Below are 15,891 nucleotides of genomic sequence, written 5' to 3'. Positions count from 1 at the left end.
CCTATATCCTATTCTACTCCCACCCTACACTTACCCTACTATCACCCTACCCTACCCTACATACCCAAGCTACCCCTACCAAACCCTACCCTACCCCTTAGACATATTTAAATTTTCTCTCCGTAAGAACCATCTTCGTACTTCAAAAAATATGCTAAAAAAGAATTTGTGAAATCGATTCAGCCGTTCTCGAGTTTTTCGCTCAGAAAGAATTCAACACGTCAATACCTACTAATATTTATGACAAAAAAGTAAGATAGAATAGATCGTTATCAACCCATATTCGGCTCACTGCTTAGTTCGAGTCTCCTTTCAGAATGAGAGGGGTTAGACCAATAGTCCACCACGCTGGCCCAATGCGGATTGGCAGACTTCACACACGCAGAGAATTAAGAAAATTCTCTGGTATGCAGGTTTCCTCACGATGTTTTCCTTCACCGTTTGAGACACGTGATATTTAATTTCTTAAAATGTACACTACTTAAAGTTGGAGGTGCATGCCCCGGACCGGATTCGAACCCACACCCTCCGGAATCGGAGGCAGAGGTAATATCCACTGGGCTATCACGGCCTAGATAGAATAAATATTATCAAGTAAATATTATATAAACTCCTTTAAAGTCTGTGCTGTTGAAGTCTCAAAATAATTACAGTATCACAGTAGTCAGTAGGCAGTAACAAGTACCCTTATGTACCAGTCTATGTGTATTATCTATGGTAACAAGCAAAGAATAGAGTTGTAACAAGGATGACATGACGTTGACATTGACAAATCAAAGTAATAAATTTTATTTAGAATAAATTTCTATTTTTTATAAATCGAATTTTATTTATTAGAAATTGAGTAATTTAATAATATTGAGGGAGAGTAGATAAGATACATATCTACCTTTTCGCAAGACGGTTTATTAAAAGTATTCCTGTTCAAAAAGCAATAGAAATTATAACTTTTGAAGAATGAACTGTTTACGCTTATTCAGATCAAATAAATACAATTATTTAAGCAAAATTGTATCAACTAAATACATTTCGCAACACCCCTTGAAGTTTATGGACGTACAGGATAAGTGGAAGGAAAAAGATGGCGTTTCTAATCGTTGGGACCTTATTTATAAAGCACCTATGGAAAGTGCCCTTAATGTAGCAACAGCATATTTGACAGCATCCACAGTTACTGTTGCGGCAGGTAGTATTTATTATGCTGGATTTCAGTTTGATGTGAATACTATGTATGACCCAGTTTTACTTGGAGATGAAGTAGTAATTGCCAACAATTCTTTAGAATGCCTCATATACTTTGGAGCGTTTGTAATGTTTAATGTGTGTGTCAAGGTAGTGTTGTCAAAATTTGTAGTAAGAATGTATAAGGATGGCGATGAATACTTAGCTATATTTAGAGGGAACTGGTACAACTCTATAGTTAAACATAAATTCCATTTGAATGAGTTTAGAAAACTTAATCCTACATATGTTGTGTCATGGGGAAGCTCTAGGTTTGGCCTTGGAAAAAAGCATGGCATACTGCTACATAACTATTTTAAGACCCCTGAGTATTTTAATAATTTGTTATATAAGAGTAAGCCTGATGCTAAGGAATGACAAAGATCAAAGAATTGATGAAGATGTCTTACGCAATACTAATGGGAACCTGAGAAAACTTGAGAGTTTCACTATTGCATACTAGTCTTAGTTACAATATGTTATTGATTGATATAAATTATAAAATGAAAATAAATTCTCAATAGTTTGTTTTATTATTTATCTACTACATTAAAATATAATCTAAAATCCACCAGCAAAAGGATCATTCCATCTGTATCTAGATTCACGCTTGAGTGTAGTTGAGTCCATTTTCTTTGGGTCAGTTTCAAATTTCTCCAAAGCTTCCACTTGTTTTTGTTCTGGTTGCAAGGTCTTTGTAACTATGCACTGACCGTTTTCTTTGAGCACAGTATAATTAATATCTTCCTTCATAGGTTCGCCATATGGAAAAGTTATTGGTGTGACTCTTATCAAATGTTTAATTTTCCACAATCTCATGTTGATTGGTGGTATATTTTTCACAATTGCAACTCTGTTCTGAAATTGCAGAAAAATAATAAATGATTAAAGTGTAATTTTTCTATATTATTCATAGTATATGAGTGACAGGATAGCCCAGTGGATTTGACCTCTGCCTTTGATTCAGACTTTAAAAAATTAAATATCATGTGTCTCAAATGGTGATGGACAAACATTGTGAGGAAACCTGCGTGCATTAGAATTTTCTGAAGTGAAGTCTGCCAATCTGCATTTGGCCAGCATGGTGAGTGGACTAAGGAGTGTCACTTTTATTCTAAGAGGAGACTCATGCTCAACAGTGAGTCGAATATGGGTTGTTAATGATAGTATATGATTTTTTTTGGTAATAATTATAATACTAATATTCTTACTTCTTCATCAAGCTTCAATTCACTTAGAATCTTTTTTTGCCACCAAGGATGGTGTCTACTGGTACGAATTTGTTCAACTCTGAATAGTTTAGATGGTGTTATCTCAGGATCTTTATGATCAGGATGCCTAAAAGTAGAAAAAGAGATGCATTATAGATGTGTTAATTTGATATAAATGATATACTGAATAAGCAGATATCAGTGCAGCTGCTACAATTATATGACAAACTATGCAGTATATAATAGAGCTTTTGAAACAGCTCTCACGTGAGTGTCTGGATCTCAAACTGTTGGTTGCTTGAGCACTCAAAAGCCAAATGGAGCAGATTATGTATATATTTCAACATTCTGTAGTTTTAAAAGTGAAACTTTTTTTCTATCAACTTTGATTTTTTCCTCTATTTACTGCATATTTTTTACATCAACATTATTAAAAATTTCAAAAGAAAATGTGATTATAAAGAAGACAAGCTTAAAAGTCAAATTTCCAGTAGTTGATATTATTGTTGATTTTATTAAATATTTTTTCACAACAGTAGGGTATTATTGACTGATTACATCCAGAAAAGTAGTATCACCATACTAATTACTGATAGCAAGCAGTACCATAGTATTTCCATAACTAGAATTATGATTGCCAGTAAAATTGGTACCGACACTTGAAAAGAGGCACACGAGGTTTAAGACCTACTTGTATGCTTGTGGTAGAATGGTGTAGGACCGCACATTGTAGGTAGAATTTGTGTCGTGTAATGCGTTGTGTGTTTCTATCAATAAATACACGTTATTAGGCGGCCCACTATATATTTTCTTTTTATTTTTAAATAAAAAAAAATATTTATCAAATTATCCAAATGTGACTCTGGCCTCTATAAAAATATTATGCTAGAGTACATTAACGTGATAATGTTTACCTAGGAAAATACTGTATTCCTCCTGGATATCGAACACCTCCTGATGGTTTATAACCTTTTGCGCGACATAACAATGTTATAGGTGATATTGTTTTTAGTAACTGTCTATTCATTTTATCTACTTTTATTACTTCCTTGTTAATTTCTTGCTAATATTTCCCAATAATAAATTTTAATGTATTGTTTATTTTAAAGTTTTTGGTTATTCTATTTTGACATTTTGTTTTTTTTAAATTGGCTTTGGTTATATTTTTTTGGTTGGCTTCGCGTTCCCAATAATAATCATCCTACTCTATGGTTCGCTCTACTGGATTACTGATTTTTAGACATTCGTTTTTGTCAATAATATTTATAAGTTTAAGTTAATATAAGGTACAAAAGAATATATTATAAAATTCACATGATTATAAAATTGTATTGTGGACTATAGGCATGAAATTATAGATAAAATCATTTAATCGCGAACGTAAACCAGTCGGAGGTGCGCGTGTTACGTTACCCTAAGTCCACTACAACGTTATATATATGCAGTTTACCCTACCGAATTTATCGCTTCAAAAATATAGGCTGAAAAAGGCTGGTAATCAGAGCTGTAAAACTAGTTATAAAAAAAAAGAATTTTTATATCTGTCAATAATGCGTGGTGTTTATTAATCTGTGCAATCAAGTGTCAAAGTCAAATTCGCGAAGTTTTGTTTACGATACGAATTCAAAAAAGTTAATAACTGTCGTAAACTTGTTAGAAGCGGAATGAAGTGCAGAAATATTTATTGTTGAGGTATTGGTGTTTAAAATTAAGAACCTGTAAAAATTTGCTATCACCTATATGAAGAAAGTACGTTTTGAATCACCAGTGAAGCGTATATTACCAGCAATGCACGAATCAGAGTGCCATTCTCCCAGGCCATTCATTCATAAGCAAGTTAAATCCGCACCTCATGTGGAATATCTGGATTATCGTATGGTACCATACACAAACGACCCTGTACAAAGATTCGAATGTGGAAATTCTTCACCATATCCAATAGTTGCCAGAACGAGCCTGTCTAGTGCTGCTGAGTTAGAACATAGATGGGCACCTTCTAATGAACTTGATCTGAGTATGCTTGATTCTGCGCTTAGCTCTCGCATGGCACCGTCAACATTAAAACCACACTATACATCTAATACACAACCTATGTACAGTAATGCACAAAAGAATCCATTGTCAGAAACCACATCTAATGTTTTACCTTCCATGGAAAACAAAAATATGCCAACTCCACCTAACATCCTCAAAAAGAATGACGATTTTTTCTTAAGAAGAGATAATTTAAATGGATACAAAACAAGCAGTAACATAAACAAACTACAGTTAGATAAAGAAAATAATCCTTTGTTAAAGAAATCACAAATTGTAATGTTGGGACAGTCATCCTTGCCTCAGAATAATGTAGCTAGCAGGCACTCTGGTAACTCTTCTAATGAAACAGATAATAGCCCATGTAGATGTCATCATTGCATTAAAGTTTGTGACCGCCAGCAAGTTGAACAGCCACAAGTGGCGATAGTGAGTAATCAAAACTTAAAGAGAAATGGCTATAATATGTGTCATTGTATAACAATGTTGCCTCAAAACTACCCACATTGCTCTTGCAATATCCCACAGATTAGGCCACTTGCTCCAAACTGCAATTGCAATATTGCACCTACTGCACCTCATAATGCAGTAGACAAAAAGACCTGGGCTATCAAAAGATATGAACAAAATAACAAACCAGAATGCTTAGATGTGGAGAAGCCAATGAACATCACTTTAGACAAAAAAGAACCCACTGTAGCTGATTTGTTTAAAATAATCAAATTGCAAAATGAACAATTGCAATTACTACAAGAGAAAGTTGACAAATTTATATCATCCAACGCTAATAATGGACACAATATAAATCCTCCGGTGGAGAATTATATGACTGAACAAGTTGCTCTCGAAGCTGGCAATGTAGAGAAGAAAATATCAATTGGTGTTATGACAAGTTTTGAAGTGGTACGAACTTCGACTATAATTAATAAAGAATTCATCAAACAAAATGAAGCCCAAATACAATGTAATAGATCACAAATTAGCATCAAAGAGGTTGTATCAACACAACCAGCGAATTTAAACTTCCTTGATGGCTTGACCCCTGGCATGAATCAAGTTGATTCACATCAGCCAAGCAAAAGTAACCCTTCAGATGGTAAAGGCAATGTGACAAAAAATGATTATGTGGATGACAAGACTCTGAATGAGATGAGCTTATATAATGTTCAAGTTGACAATGCAATAACACCAAATATTTCACCTGAGCAAAGTCTTTATCTAGATATTAGGGATTACAGCGAGTGAGTAATTCTTTTAAATTAAAAAAAAACCTGTAGATTTTGTAAATCAGTGACAAGTGTCTAAAAGTAATTTTCTATTCAAAATTTTTTTTTTAGAGTAATGGATATTATTTTTTTTTCATTTATGTACTCTTGTAGCATCATAACATAACTCAGAAGAGAAATATAAATATTTGTCAACCACAAGCAGCACAATCGAAAATCTCTCTTTTATTGAGATAGGACTATTGCTAGTGGCCTACAATACCTTTTTCTCCTCACAAGATAATTGTGGCACACATCCTAGGCTTACCGAAAACATATTTGTTTGCAATTTACTTGCAAAATGATTGATTACATTTTTATAATTTCAGTTCTGATGCAAGCAGTGATGACAATGCAGGATGGACATATTATAATAAAGTTATGGTAGGTAGACTTTATTGCTGTACTATTTTTATTCAAAATACAGATTCATTTAAATTGAATAACTAAAAAATAAAAACATTATATAATTTCAGACTGAAACAATTTAGCCTATATTAGGTAGAGTAGAGCATATAAAAATTTAATTTCAAGACAACTATGAATGTATGTAACTCTTTAAAGTATTCCTATCCCCTCCTATAAGGAGGGAGGCCTGGCCTTGTAATGGCCCATTAAATTAATCAAGGAGGGTGACCTGGTGCTGTATAGCTTGGAAAATTCGTTAGTAACACTCCCGATGGTCCGGGAGGGGGGTAGCAATGCCCCGCTCGCACAACCTTACACCCGCACAATCCTTCCCCCCCGTCGCCCGCATAGCATGGGAGTGTCATCAACAAACTTGCTATAGTAGTAATGGCCATTGAAGGCTGTTAATGATGATATGTACAAACACCATTTTAAATTAATTAGACTTAATATTAGTCACCTGCATCTTTGCTTACTATCCAGAGTGATTGCAACCAATACAATGTATAATTTCTTTGCAGACACATGTAAACGGTATGTTACAGGAATCTGATATGCCTTCCTCGGCTAGCGCAATGTATAGAAATGTAAAACAAAAGTGTATCCAGATGCAAATTGATAAAGCCAATGTCAGTGTGGCTAAAAGGTAATAAGCAAGCATCTCTTATTTTATTTAATAGTTTGTAACTGCTTTGGGCGTGAATTTTGAAAAATCCTGAGTCAAAAAATCTATTATATAGTGATACATATTATGGAACCAAAACTTTCATACACAGTAAATATATAGAAAAATATAAATTCATTAGTGTTTTTTTTTTGGTGATAACTTGTTAGTAGTAATTTAAATCTCTGAATACCAAAACTTCTTGACGGCCTCCGTGGCGCAGTGGTATGCGCGGTGGATTTACAAAACGGAGGTCCTGGGTTCAATTCCCGGCTGGGCAAATTGAGATTTTCTTAATTTGTCCAGGTCTGGCTGGTAAGAGGCTTCGGTCGTGGCTAGTTACCACCCTACCGGCAAAGACATACTGCCAAGCGATTTAGCGTTCCGGTACGATGCCGTGTAGAAACCGAAAGGGGTGTGGATTTTCATCCTCTTCCTAACAAGTTAGCCCGCTTCCATCTTAGACTGGCTAACTTGTATAGACAAAAAAATACTAAAAAAACGTCAATCAATATTTCAGGGTAACATTTGGAGATGACCCACTAGGTCTCCAGAAGCCACAGATTCAGCAAGTTTTGTGTCCCAGCACAGACACTAGTCTTAAAATGAAGCAGCTCGCGGCTAAGTACTTAGCGAACGGCGCCTCCACATCAAACAGCCCGTCACCCAGACCTGGCACTATGCCTGACATGTCTCTAGCTACAAGAAACTATATGGAGAAACACAGGATACTAAGAGGTATGCATTTATTTTTACACTAGCGGACGCCCGTGACTTAGACTTACTTACTAACTATCGTAGCATTAGTTCTTAGTGGATGTCTACTAACTATAACTACTGATTACTGAAGACGTACCGCCAAGCGATTTAGCGTTCCGGTATGTGTATAAACTGAAATGGGAGTGGATCTTACGTCTTACAAGTTAACCCTCTTCCATATTAGATTGCATCATCACTTACCATCAGGTGAGATTGCAGTCAAGGGATAACTCGTAAAGGATAACAAAAAACCTGACTTATTTCAACTTGTAGGTCAAGCGGCTTTCGAGATTTCATTAGTGACTTCCACTTTTATATATATATATATATATATACTAGCCCCGCGGTTTCACCCGCATAGTTGCCGTTCCCGTGAGAATACGGGAATAAAATGTAACCTATGACACTCACAAATAATGTGGCTTTCTAGTAGTAAAAGAATTCAAAATCCGTTCAGATATTACCTCCTACAACACCACAAACTACCTCTTTATATTACTATAGTATAAATTTGATTGATTATTGTTGATTTTACAACTCTGACACATGCTTTAGAATTGGTAGGACCTAGGTTTGATTTGAAGCAGAACATGTTTTAAAAATTTGTTATGTACCTACTTATAATTTGGGTCTGGCTAGGTGGTTGCCACCATCAAGTTAAAATTATGCTTATGGGATATGTGTAAGTAAAGTTTAACCCTTTCAAGTCAATATGCTATAGTATGTCTCAAACTTGAAGTCTGCTCTGAACAGAAGGCATATAATGTTACCATATAAGCGTTTTGCAACTTCAGACTGGACTATAACTTTGGTGCATATGTGCAATGCAATATTTTTGATGGAAATTATTTTATTTTTGTTTGTTTCAGCTACAAATATGCAATCAGATCAGCCAAATATGGATATACCCAAATTTTTAGACATAACAGCGTTAAAAAGACAAACCAAACTTTTATAATAACTATTTTTTTTTATATAAACTTTTAAATTCTCAAAAATAGTTAAAAGGTGTTTTAGAAAATATAGTTCATTTATATTTTATGTTATTTATAAGCTTGTAGGGTTTAAATATTTAGAAACTTGTTTGACTTGTTAAGTTAACAATGTTAAGTTTTTTTTATTATTTAATTTTGACATATAAATTATTATTTAATATTGATACATGATATATAAATTCTGAATATGTAATTTTTAGAGTAGGATGATTTTGTAAAGATTAAAGACATACTATAGCACCTTATAGTATTTTTCATTTGATAAGAATTGACAATAATTTTTGTGTATATTATATATTTAGTTACATTGTAATTTATAACGATATCCATATTTTGTTGACTTTTAAGTGTTGTGTGTTTTGATAATAAATTAATAAAAGACATTTAATATTGAACAGACATTTATTTAAACTTTACAGCAAATAACAGAGTTAAACCTTATTACATACACATATAGTTATCAATATATTATTATACTATCTGTTTCTAAACAGTTAATAATATCATTAACACACTGACAATAATATTTTGGTAATAATGTTTTTCACATTAAATATAATTATTTCGCTGTTAACACTACAAATAAACAAATAAAATGAATTACAATAACGATTATCATTACATGTTTTTCTTGAATATTGTACAACATTATTCATATTTTATATCAACCTACAACATATTATAATTTAATTATTATTATTAAAACCACTAATAAGTGTGTAATAGGTTAAAATTACGTCAATTATTATAGTTTATGGGTATGTCATAGGCCTTCATTTATTCTTAAATATAGGAAATTCTAATGCCATTACAAGTAATATCATTTATCTCATACAGAATTATTGAAATAGGTATTTATTCTAGATCGATAGATTACATCTAAGGAGTCGAAGTAGGTATATTACTTTTTTCTAAACATGAAAATTTTGATGAAAAATCGATATACTTATTTCATTTGTATATTTATTTTCTCTTTAACGTAAGTAATAGGTATATCTAGATATCTATAGACGACGTATGTAATGGGCAACAAATAATGATAAAATCATGAGGTATTTATCATATATACCTCAATATGACGCTTGGTTCTAGTGAATATCAGTTTGGTTCCATCATTGGTAAATAGTATATATACTATAGTATATTTATATATAGGTATTTCTATGACATAACTTACAATATATGTTTTTTTTAACATTCAACATTGTACAATATAATATACTTGTGTGCTTTATTTATAACTTTAAAACCACTAGCGCTACTTTGATTTATTTACACTGAAGAATATATCGCTATAATATTTCAATTCTCTTGCATCGCAAATAGTTTAAACATTTAAACCTATAAAATAATAATCATATGGTTGGATGGCATTTTTTTATATTATTTTAATAAAAATGTCATTAATGATTTCATCATTAACATTTAGAATAATCTATTTTACATCACTTTTATGTCTTGCATGTTCTTCCTCGAATTTGACTAGATTAAAAAAGTTAAATTGAAACAACGCGCGACAATAGCATTAATTCATAGGAAAATTGCATAGTCACATGTTTGTAGGTAAGTAGGTATACAATAGACAACATGGTCTGCGTGACGTTTCGTTGGGTGGAGTCAATAATATTGACAATATGTAGGGTAAAATGGCCTACAATCGTGACAGTATTATTTTTGGGCAACATTATTCTATAGGTAGATACATATACAGTGAATAATATAGATCATATTATATTGATTGCGAGTGGGCACCCTTAGATTTTTATTAACAGTGCCGTAAATATCAGAGGCCTGTGGTTTCTTGAATTGGGCCTAAGAAAAATAATCATTATTTTTTTTATATAGGTTAGTATACTTGAGCTCACAGTCCCCTAGAGTCGGGGGCCCCTTTAGATCCTGGGCATGGCATTTTGCGCTGTCACCCTATAGTTACGCCACTGCAATTAAGGCTCAACATAACAAGTTCAACTGAAACTGGCAAGTTAGTTGCTGAAACTCGGCACTCCCATGTTATGCTGGCGACGGGAGGGGAAGGACCGCGCCTGCACGGGTATGAAAACGTGCGCGCAGGGCATCGCTATCCCTCTCCCGGCCCCCGCGGATCATCGGGAGTTACGAAGCTATAGGTATTAGTATTTAAAGACAGTTCATTTAGAGATGAGAGTCGTTGGTAGGTACATTTCATGTCGCGCATGTGTTACCTTAAGGTTTAGGACCTAGCTATGAAAAAGTACACGAAAAAAGTTTCGATATACATATTTCGATTGTTATATCTGAACTTATTATCTACTTTACATAATAGGTAATATAAATTTTATGCTAGGTAATCGATATGTCTACTTAGTATTATGTACTTTTACATTAATCTTCCTGTATAAAAATAAAATATTCAAATCTTTAAAACATTATACAAGTTAAATAAAATAAAATTTGGTTTGAGCATTTTGTAACGCTTTTTTAAAATTCATAAAACTCTTATTGTAATTAGTATTTAAAAAATGTTCTGTTTTAGTTCGTTACCGGTGTTTCCATTTCCCTATATTATAATTTTTGGATATTAAAAAAATAATGCAACTATAAATAGAATAATACATTTTATGTATTTATATATTTTAAATTAATGGGTCTTAAAAATATCTTTAACTTTGTTCAATGTATCTTGTAGTATTTAACAAAAATATTTTTAATTTTTTAAAAATCTCCTTAATGCTATAAATTTCTGGACGTTGTTCGAAGTCATTCCAGTAGGGTATCGTTTTCACCGTCAGGGGTGGACTGGACATATTTAGGTAAATTGTCTCTCCATTAATTAATGATTACATAAGTAAGAATTTCAATCGAACGACAACGTCCAGAAACTTATTATTTAAACTTATCACACAACTAATATCTTATATAATTTATTTTATTAGTTTTTATATTAGTTTGCAGGTGTTTTTACAGCTAATTTTTGTTATCATTGTCACATCACTCAAACAAAAATCAATTTTTGATCATGATAAGTTTCCGATTTATGGGAGCGAATAAGTTTGGGTTCAATATTGTGTCCTGTCTTCTATCATTCGCTGGTCTGGTCTGGTTTTTTAAAGAATATTATCTTTATTGTTAAAGAACAATATATCCTTTAAGGAAAGTAGGAATGGGTCCTACTACAAAGACTTAATTCCAGACTTGAAGTTATTGATATTCGAAATGTGGTCTTGTGATGGTGAATAGTTTGAAAATCTATTACTTAGCTTATGAGTAGGTTTAACTAGGTACTGCTAGTTTTCTATGACTTCAATTTTCAGTGACTTACTTATTTACTACCTGCTGTTAAATTATTGAAAATCTCATTTTTTTACTTCCTACTTACTTATATTATCTTTAGTTATGTACAAAATTAGAAATATATATAGTTACGAGTACTTGGGGCATTATAATCAACATTTAAAACAATAGGGTAGCCAGGTAAAACTGAATAGCTGGACAGATCAGATAGTTTAGTCGGGAATTCGGGAATACGGTCGGGCACCCATAATTATCTACGAATAACAATTTGATTACCTATTATGATATTTGTTACTACATATACGTACCTACTATAATTTGATCGTTTAATATTGAATTTCAATGAAATAAAAATCTTCTCTTTAATCAGTCAAGAGTGCAATCACAGCGTTGGTCACATTAGGATTGTTATAAGTGTGTAATAATTTTTGAACCTATGATGGGTTTAGATTTTTGCCATTTGACTCGGCTTAAAGACACTGTTTCATTTTTACATGCATTAAAAAAATAACTATTAACAAGGTACGTATTTCGAATATACACTCATGGCAACCCTTATCACAAATATAATGCATTTGAGTGAAATATACGATTTTGATTCCTACAATTTTAGCTCTACTTTTCTAAATCATCGTTTGAGCTGAACTGATTAATAAAAAATGTACTACCGACAGCGTCGTTTGTGCGATTATCGGCCCAATATCTGCTGGTCACTTTAAACTGCAATACAGTGGCAGTCTTTTATATTGTATCAAAAGGGCCTGGTGCAAAAACAGTATCGAGGTCTACCTAAGCTGGTTAGGTTTTCTAGGAAGATCAAGTGCGAGTAAAACGAGCTTATAATTACGGCTTATTTGGTAGCCTGGGTCAAAGGTTCCCATGAGCTTGAAGGGCCGCGGCACCTGCACCACCAGAACCACCAGACACCAGAAAACGGACCTGATAAACCCCTAAAGGTGAGGGCAATGGATACTCATCACAATGTGCCAAAATCATAGACGTTGATACAACATTAAATAGGTATTTTTGGGAAATATGAATAACTAACTTAACCTATTTACTTATAAATATTTTCTAATTTTATTCGATTTATAATTACTTTAATACTGTGCGCGTAAGTATATTACATATTTATAGGTTAGTGCCAACAAGTAGATAGATATAAGATTTAAACGCTAAGTAAATGTTTAAAATTTTTTGGACAATTCGTTAAGCAGCAGTCATTATCAGTCAAATAGTGTTTAATTTACCTTCTAAAAAAGAAAACTATTCTACATTCATATTTACATCCAAACAATATTTTGGTATGACCCGTTGAATTTTATTTTCTAAACCTTATAATAAAGTGGATCATTCCAATTATTTCTACGCTACATTACAAGAACATTACTCAATTTTTAAATTAAATTACATCTTCCCGAAACGAAGAAACCATTAGGTACTACTCACTAAAAAAACTTAAAGTAGGGCCCTTTAAATGCGGAAATATCAGCCAAATATCTACCCAATTACAACCCTCATCTAAAACTTAATTTAAAGATTTTCAGGCGTATTGTGGTCGAGCCTTTTAAACAATACTGTAAGTATCAGTTAAAGAATGATAGCTTGTAATACCTCAAACAAAGCTTTTGAAAAATGATCTAGCCATCAGGCTGTGTTCTGTTTTTCTTAAATTATTATTTTATTTAAAAACCTTTAAATGTAGCCAATTTTCAAATTCATTCAACGAAGACGACATACTTTCTTGTAATATCTAAAGCTAAATCTAACATATACTACGTTACTTCTATTGTTATATTTGTTATGGGTTTTTCTTCTACGTTACATTACAGAAAGCTACTTTTAATGTCGTCTTTGTGCCGATATATTTTTCCAAATGTACATTTGAAGTTCTTGTTCCTTGTTCAATATACCTAAGTAGTATCGACTCATGGCATCGACGGCTGGATACTTGGAATGTCTATTGAGTCTTCGTCACCACCGCCCCTAGATTTGCTGTCCAGTCTTAACTCTGCCAGTCTTTGTCTAATACTGTTCGGTCTGAAATAGGATTGGTTTAGTAATTGAGTAATTAGTCTTAACTGACTGGTTTCGATCTAACATCTCGGTGGCTGTCTTGACTGTCGCAATTTTTTGTATCTATTGTGTACATGTACCGCATTACCTACCAGCTGCATTAAAATTTTCAAACTGTATATTCGTAGAGGTTGTTTACGTATTTTTCTATAGGTATTACACAGAAAATATTTTTTTTTAATATAAAAAAATCAACTGACTTCAAAATTACAAAAGTAAACTAGAAAGCGAAAAATAACATCGTATCTGCTACCTTCTGATCACTTTGAAGGCGGTGCCAAGCCAGTGGCAATATTAATTAAACTCGTTTCTGAAAGAACCATGGGAATGAACTGTCTGAAAATCCTAATATTTTATGATTTGAACGGCTTGAGTTAATGTATCACTGTGTTGGCGATCAAAGTGAAAGTGATCAGAAGGTAGCACATACGATGTTATTTTTCGTTTTCTAGTTTATTTTTGTAATTTTGAAGTCGGTTGAATTTTTTTTGTCTATAATGACAGGTAGATGACAAAATATTTTCAAAAATTGGTTGATAATTGACGAAGTTATGAGGTAACAAACATAAAAAAAATTCATACGCGTCGAATAGAGAACCTCCTCCTTTTTACACTTAAATAATTTCATATGTAGGTATAGATTGATAATTCACCTGTCCGTAAAATATGAGGTGACGACATGGTCCGCCGACACGGACTGTCGCTGGTAGGTGGCGGCACTGAGGTTGCACTGCGGTATCTTGTAGATACGCACACAACGCCCACTGTTCTCGGGAAGCACTACAACATACACAATGTGAATGATTTTATGACCACAGAGTATTTTAAAATTTGTTGTTGTCAAAATGTTCTTCACACCAGACAATAGAGGATTCTTAATTAAATTCTATAATTAATTAAAGCAATTAGTTAAAGTTATCACTTCACGTCGAGCATCTCGTTTTTTTCATTTCTTATTTTACCTTGTGGCGAGGTGGGGGGCGAGATAGGCGTCATCCTCTGCAGTGGCGGGCGGATGTTCTCCTGCTCCGACGAGATGGAGCTGCTGCGACTCGAGCCAGAGTTGTTCTCTGGTGTGCGGTTGTTGTGACTTGGATCGCCCCTACAAATAAGATGCTATGTCAGTCAAAGATTTTATACCATCAGATATGCCACTAGCGTGTCAAAAGTGCCTAATTGTCTTAATTTCATGAATTTTGTCGTATAGTAAACAACGAAAGTTGAAATTCGAAAATGAAAAATGAACATCCAGTTAGTATGTTGATACAAGATAATGATAATAGGAAGTGTAAAAAGCTGTAGGTATATGGGTGCAAAAATACATAATGTAAGGAAACACATAATTGTGTGTGTGCGCTCAATAGAGTAGTTAAATTTGGATTACTTTTTGCGGTGATTTTGTAGGCACGTAACATCTAACAGTATAAAATCATTGATTAAATGTCCTTCAACAACGGTTAACAGAACCTGGGTTCCTACCTGCTATAGAGAACTTAAAAATAACTGAAAAAAATTACATAAGTCATCATTATTAATTAGTAAGCAATTTACCGTCCACTTAAGGGCCTGGCCGCCTTATAAAAAAGTGGATATAGAGGTTAGACCCACCACGCTTCACAAATGTCTTTTGGTAGGCATTATCATGTATTTTTTTTATAAAGTTAAATTTTCACATGATAATGTGAAAAAAAAACATTACAATGTGAAAATTTTAACGACCACTATCAGAATGTAATAAAACGACCAGGACAGACGATTTAACGCAGCATGGGGATTTAACCAACCACCAAGTTTCCAACTCTGGTTTTTACCGAAAAATTCCGAGACAAAAGAAAAGCTCATAATTTTACAAAGGTTCTTGGGCCATAAGATTCAAAGCATAAGCTAAGCACAACAAGGAATTTGATAGTTTTAGATTAATGAAATCTCAGTTATGAAAAACTTGGTTATTGAGAAAATTGCAATGTGTTTTCAGTCAGTGGAACTCA

The 15,891-nt window shown here is 33.1% G+C and overlaps 4 protein-coding genes across 6 annotated transcripts in view; 2 read left to right on the top strand and 2 right to left on the bottom strand.

The window, feature by feature from the left end:
• The first annotated feature begins 744 nt into the window (after positions 1–744).
• On the top strand, positions 745–1,747 carry LOC112050416 (uncharacterized). The gene has a single exon (XM_024088681.2). The coding sequence runs from the start codon at positions 958–960 to the stop codon at positions 1,597–1,599; it is 642 nt and encodes a 213-aa protein (XP_023944449.2). The 5' UTR covers positions 745–957; the 3' UTR covers positions 1,600–1,747.
• Positions 1,732–3,577, bottom strand: LOC112050418 (39S ribosomal protein L30, mitochondrial). Its single transcript, XM_024088682.2, has 3 exons — positions 3,347–3,577; positions 2,433–2,559; positions 1,732–2,079 (listed from the first exon to the last, which is right to left on the bottom strand). Exons 1-3 carry the CDS (start codon positions 3,457–3,459, stop codon positions 1,783–1,785), a joined length of 537 nt encoding a protein of 178 aa, XP_023944450.2. The 5' UTR covers positions 3,460–3,577; the 3' UTR covers positions 1,732–1,782.
• Positions 3,578–3,769: 192 nt separating this feature from the next.
• LOC112050415 (uncharacterized) lies at positions 3,770–8,952 on the top strand. Of its 2 annotated transcripts, none has more exons than XM_024088680.2 (5): positions 3,770–5,707; positions 6,061–6,115; positions 6,685–6,785; positions 7,324–7,541; positions 8,432–8,952. In XM_024088680.2, the coding sequence occupies exons 1-5, from the start codon at positions 4,173–4,175 to the stop codon at positions 8,518–8,520; spliced, it is 1,998 nt and encodes a 665-aa protein (XP_023944448.2). In that variant the 5' UTR covers positions 3,770–4,172; the 3' UTR covers positions 8,521–8,952. The 2 variants fall into 2 exon arrangements, with proteins under 2 accessions (XP_023944448.2, XP_023944447.2); XM_024088679.2 differs by having other exon boundaries at positions 3,775–5,707; positions 6,661–6,785.
• A 1,849-nt stretch (positions 8,953–10,801) lies between these two features.
• LOC112050427 (GTPase-activating Rap/Ran-GAP domain-like protein 3) overlaps positions 10,802–15,891 on the bottom strand; it is a 229,371-nt gene continuing 224,281 nt past the window's right edge. For both annotated transcript variants that reach the window (XM_052881151.1, XM_052881150.1), the window contains 3 exons: positions 14,866–15,005; positions 14,557–14,683; positions 10,802–13,867 (listed from right to left, as the gene is read on the bottom strand). In XM_052881151.1, the coding sequence (XP_052737111.1) occupies positions 13,756–13,867; positions 14,557–14,683; positions 14,866–15,005 (379 nt within the window). In that variant the 3' untranslated portion in view covers positions 10,802–13,755. The remainder of the gene's footprint in view (positions 13,868–14,556; positions 14,684–14,865; positions 15,006–15,891) is intronic.

Source organism: Bicyclus anynana, chromosome 4, assembly GCF_947172395.1.
Source record: "Bicyclus anynana chromosome 4, ilBicAnyn1.1, whole genome shotgun sequence".
Taxonomy (NCBI): domain Eukaryota; kingdom Metazoa; phylum Arthropoda; class Insecta; order Lepidoptera; family Nymphalidae; genus Bicyclus; species Bicyclus anynana.
Note: the sequence above shows the minus strand (reverse complement) of the source record. Positions and strands in the feature narration are given on the sequence as shown.

What these genes read in the sequence shown, in the direction of transcription:
- LOC112050416 (XM_024088681.2), top strand. Translation starts at nt 958, where the DNA reads ATGAACTGTTTACGCTTATTCAGATCAAATAAATACAATTATTTAAGC.
- LOC112050418 (XM_024088682.2), bottom strand. Translation starts at nt 3,459, where the DNA reads ATGAATAGACAGTTACTAAAAACAATATCACCTATAACATTGTTATGT. An exon ending in GGAATACAGTATTTTCCTAG is followed by an intron (nt 2,560 to 3,346) that starts GTAAACATTATC and finishes TTCTACTTTTAG; the next exon opens with GCATCCTGATCATAAAGATC. An exon ending in AATTGAAGCTTGATGAAGAA is followed by an intron (nt 2,080 to 2,432) that starts GTAAGAATATTA and finishes CTGCAATTTCAG; the next exon opens with AACAGAGTTGCAATTGTGAA.
- LOC112050415 (XM_024088679.2), top strand. Translation starts at nt 4,173, where the DNA reads ATGAAGAAAGTACGTTTTGAATCACCAGTGAAGCGTATATTACCAGCA. An exon ending in GATATTAGGGATTACAGCGA is followed by an intron (nt 5,708 to 6,060) that starts GTGAGTAATTCT and finishes TTATAATTTCAG; the next exon opens with TTCTGATGCAAGCAGTGATG. An exon ending in GAAACACAGGATACTAAGAG is followed by an intron (nt 7,542 to 8,431) that starts GTATGCATTTAT and finishes TGTTTGTTTCAG; the next exon opens with CTACAAATATGCAATCAGAT.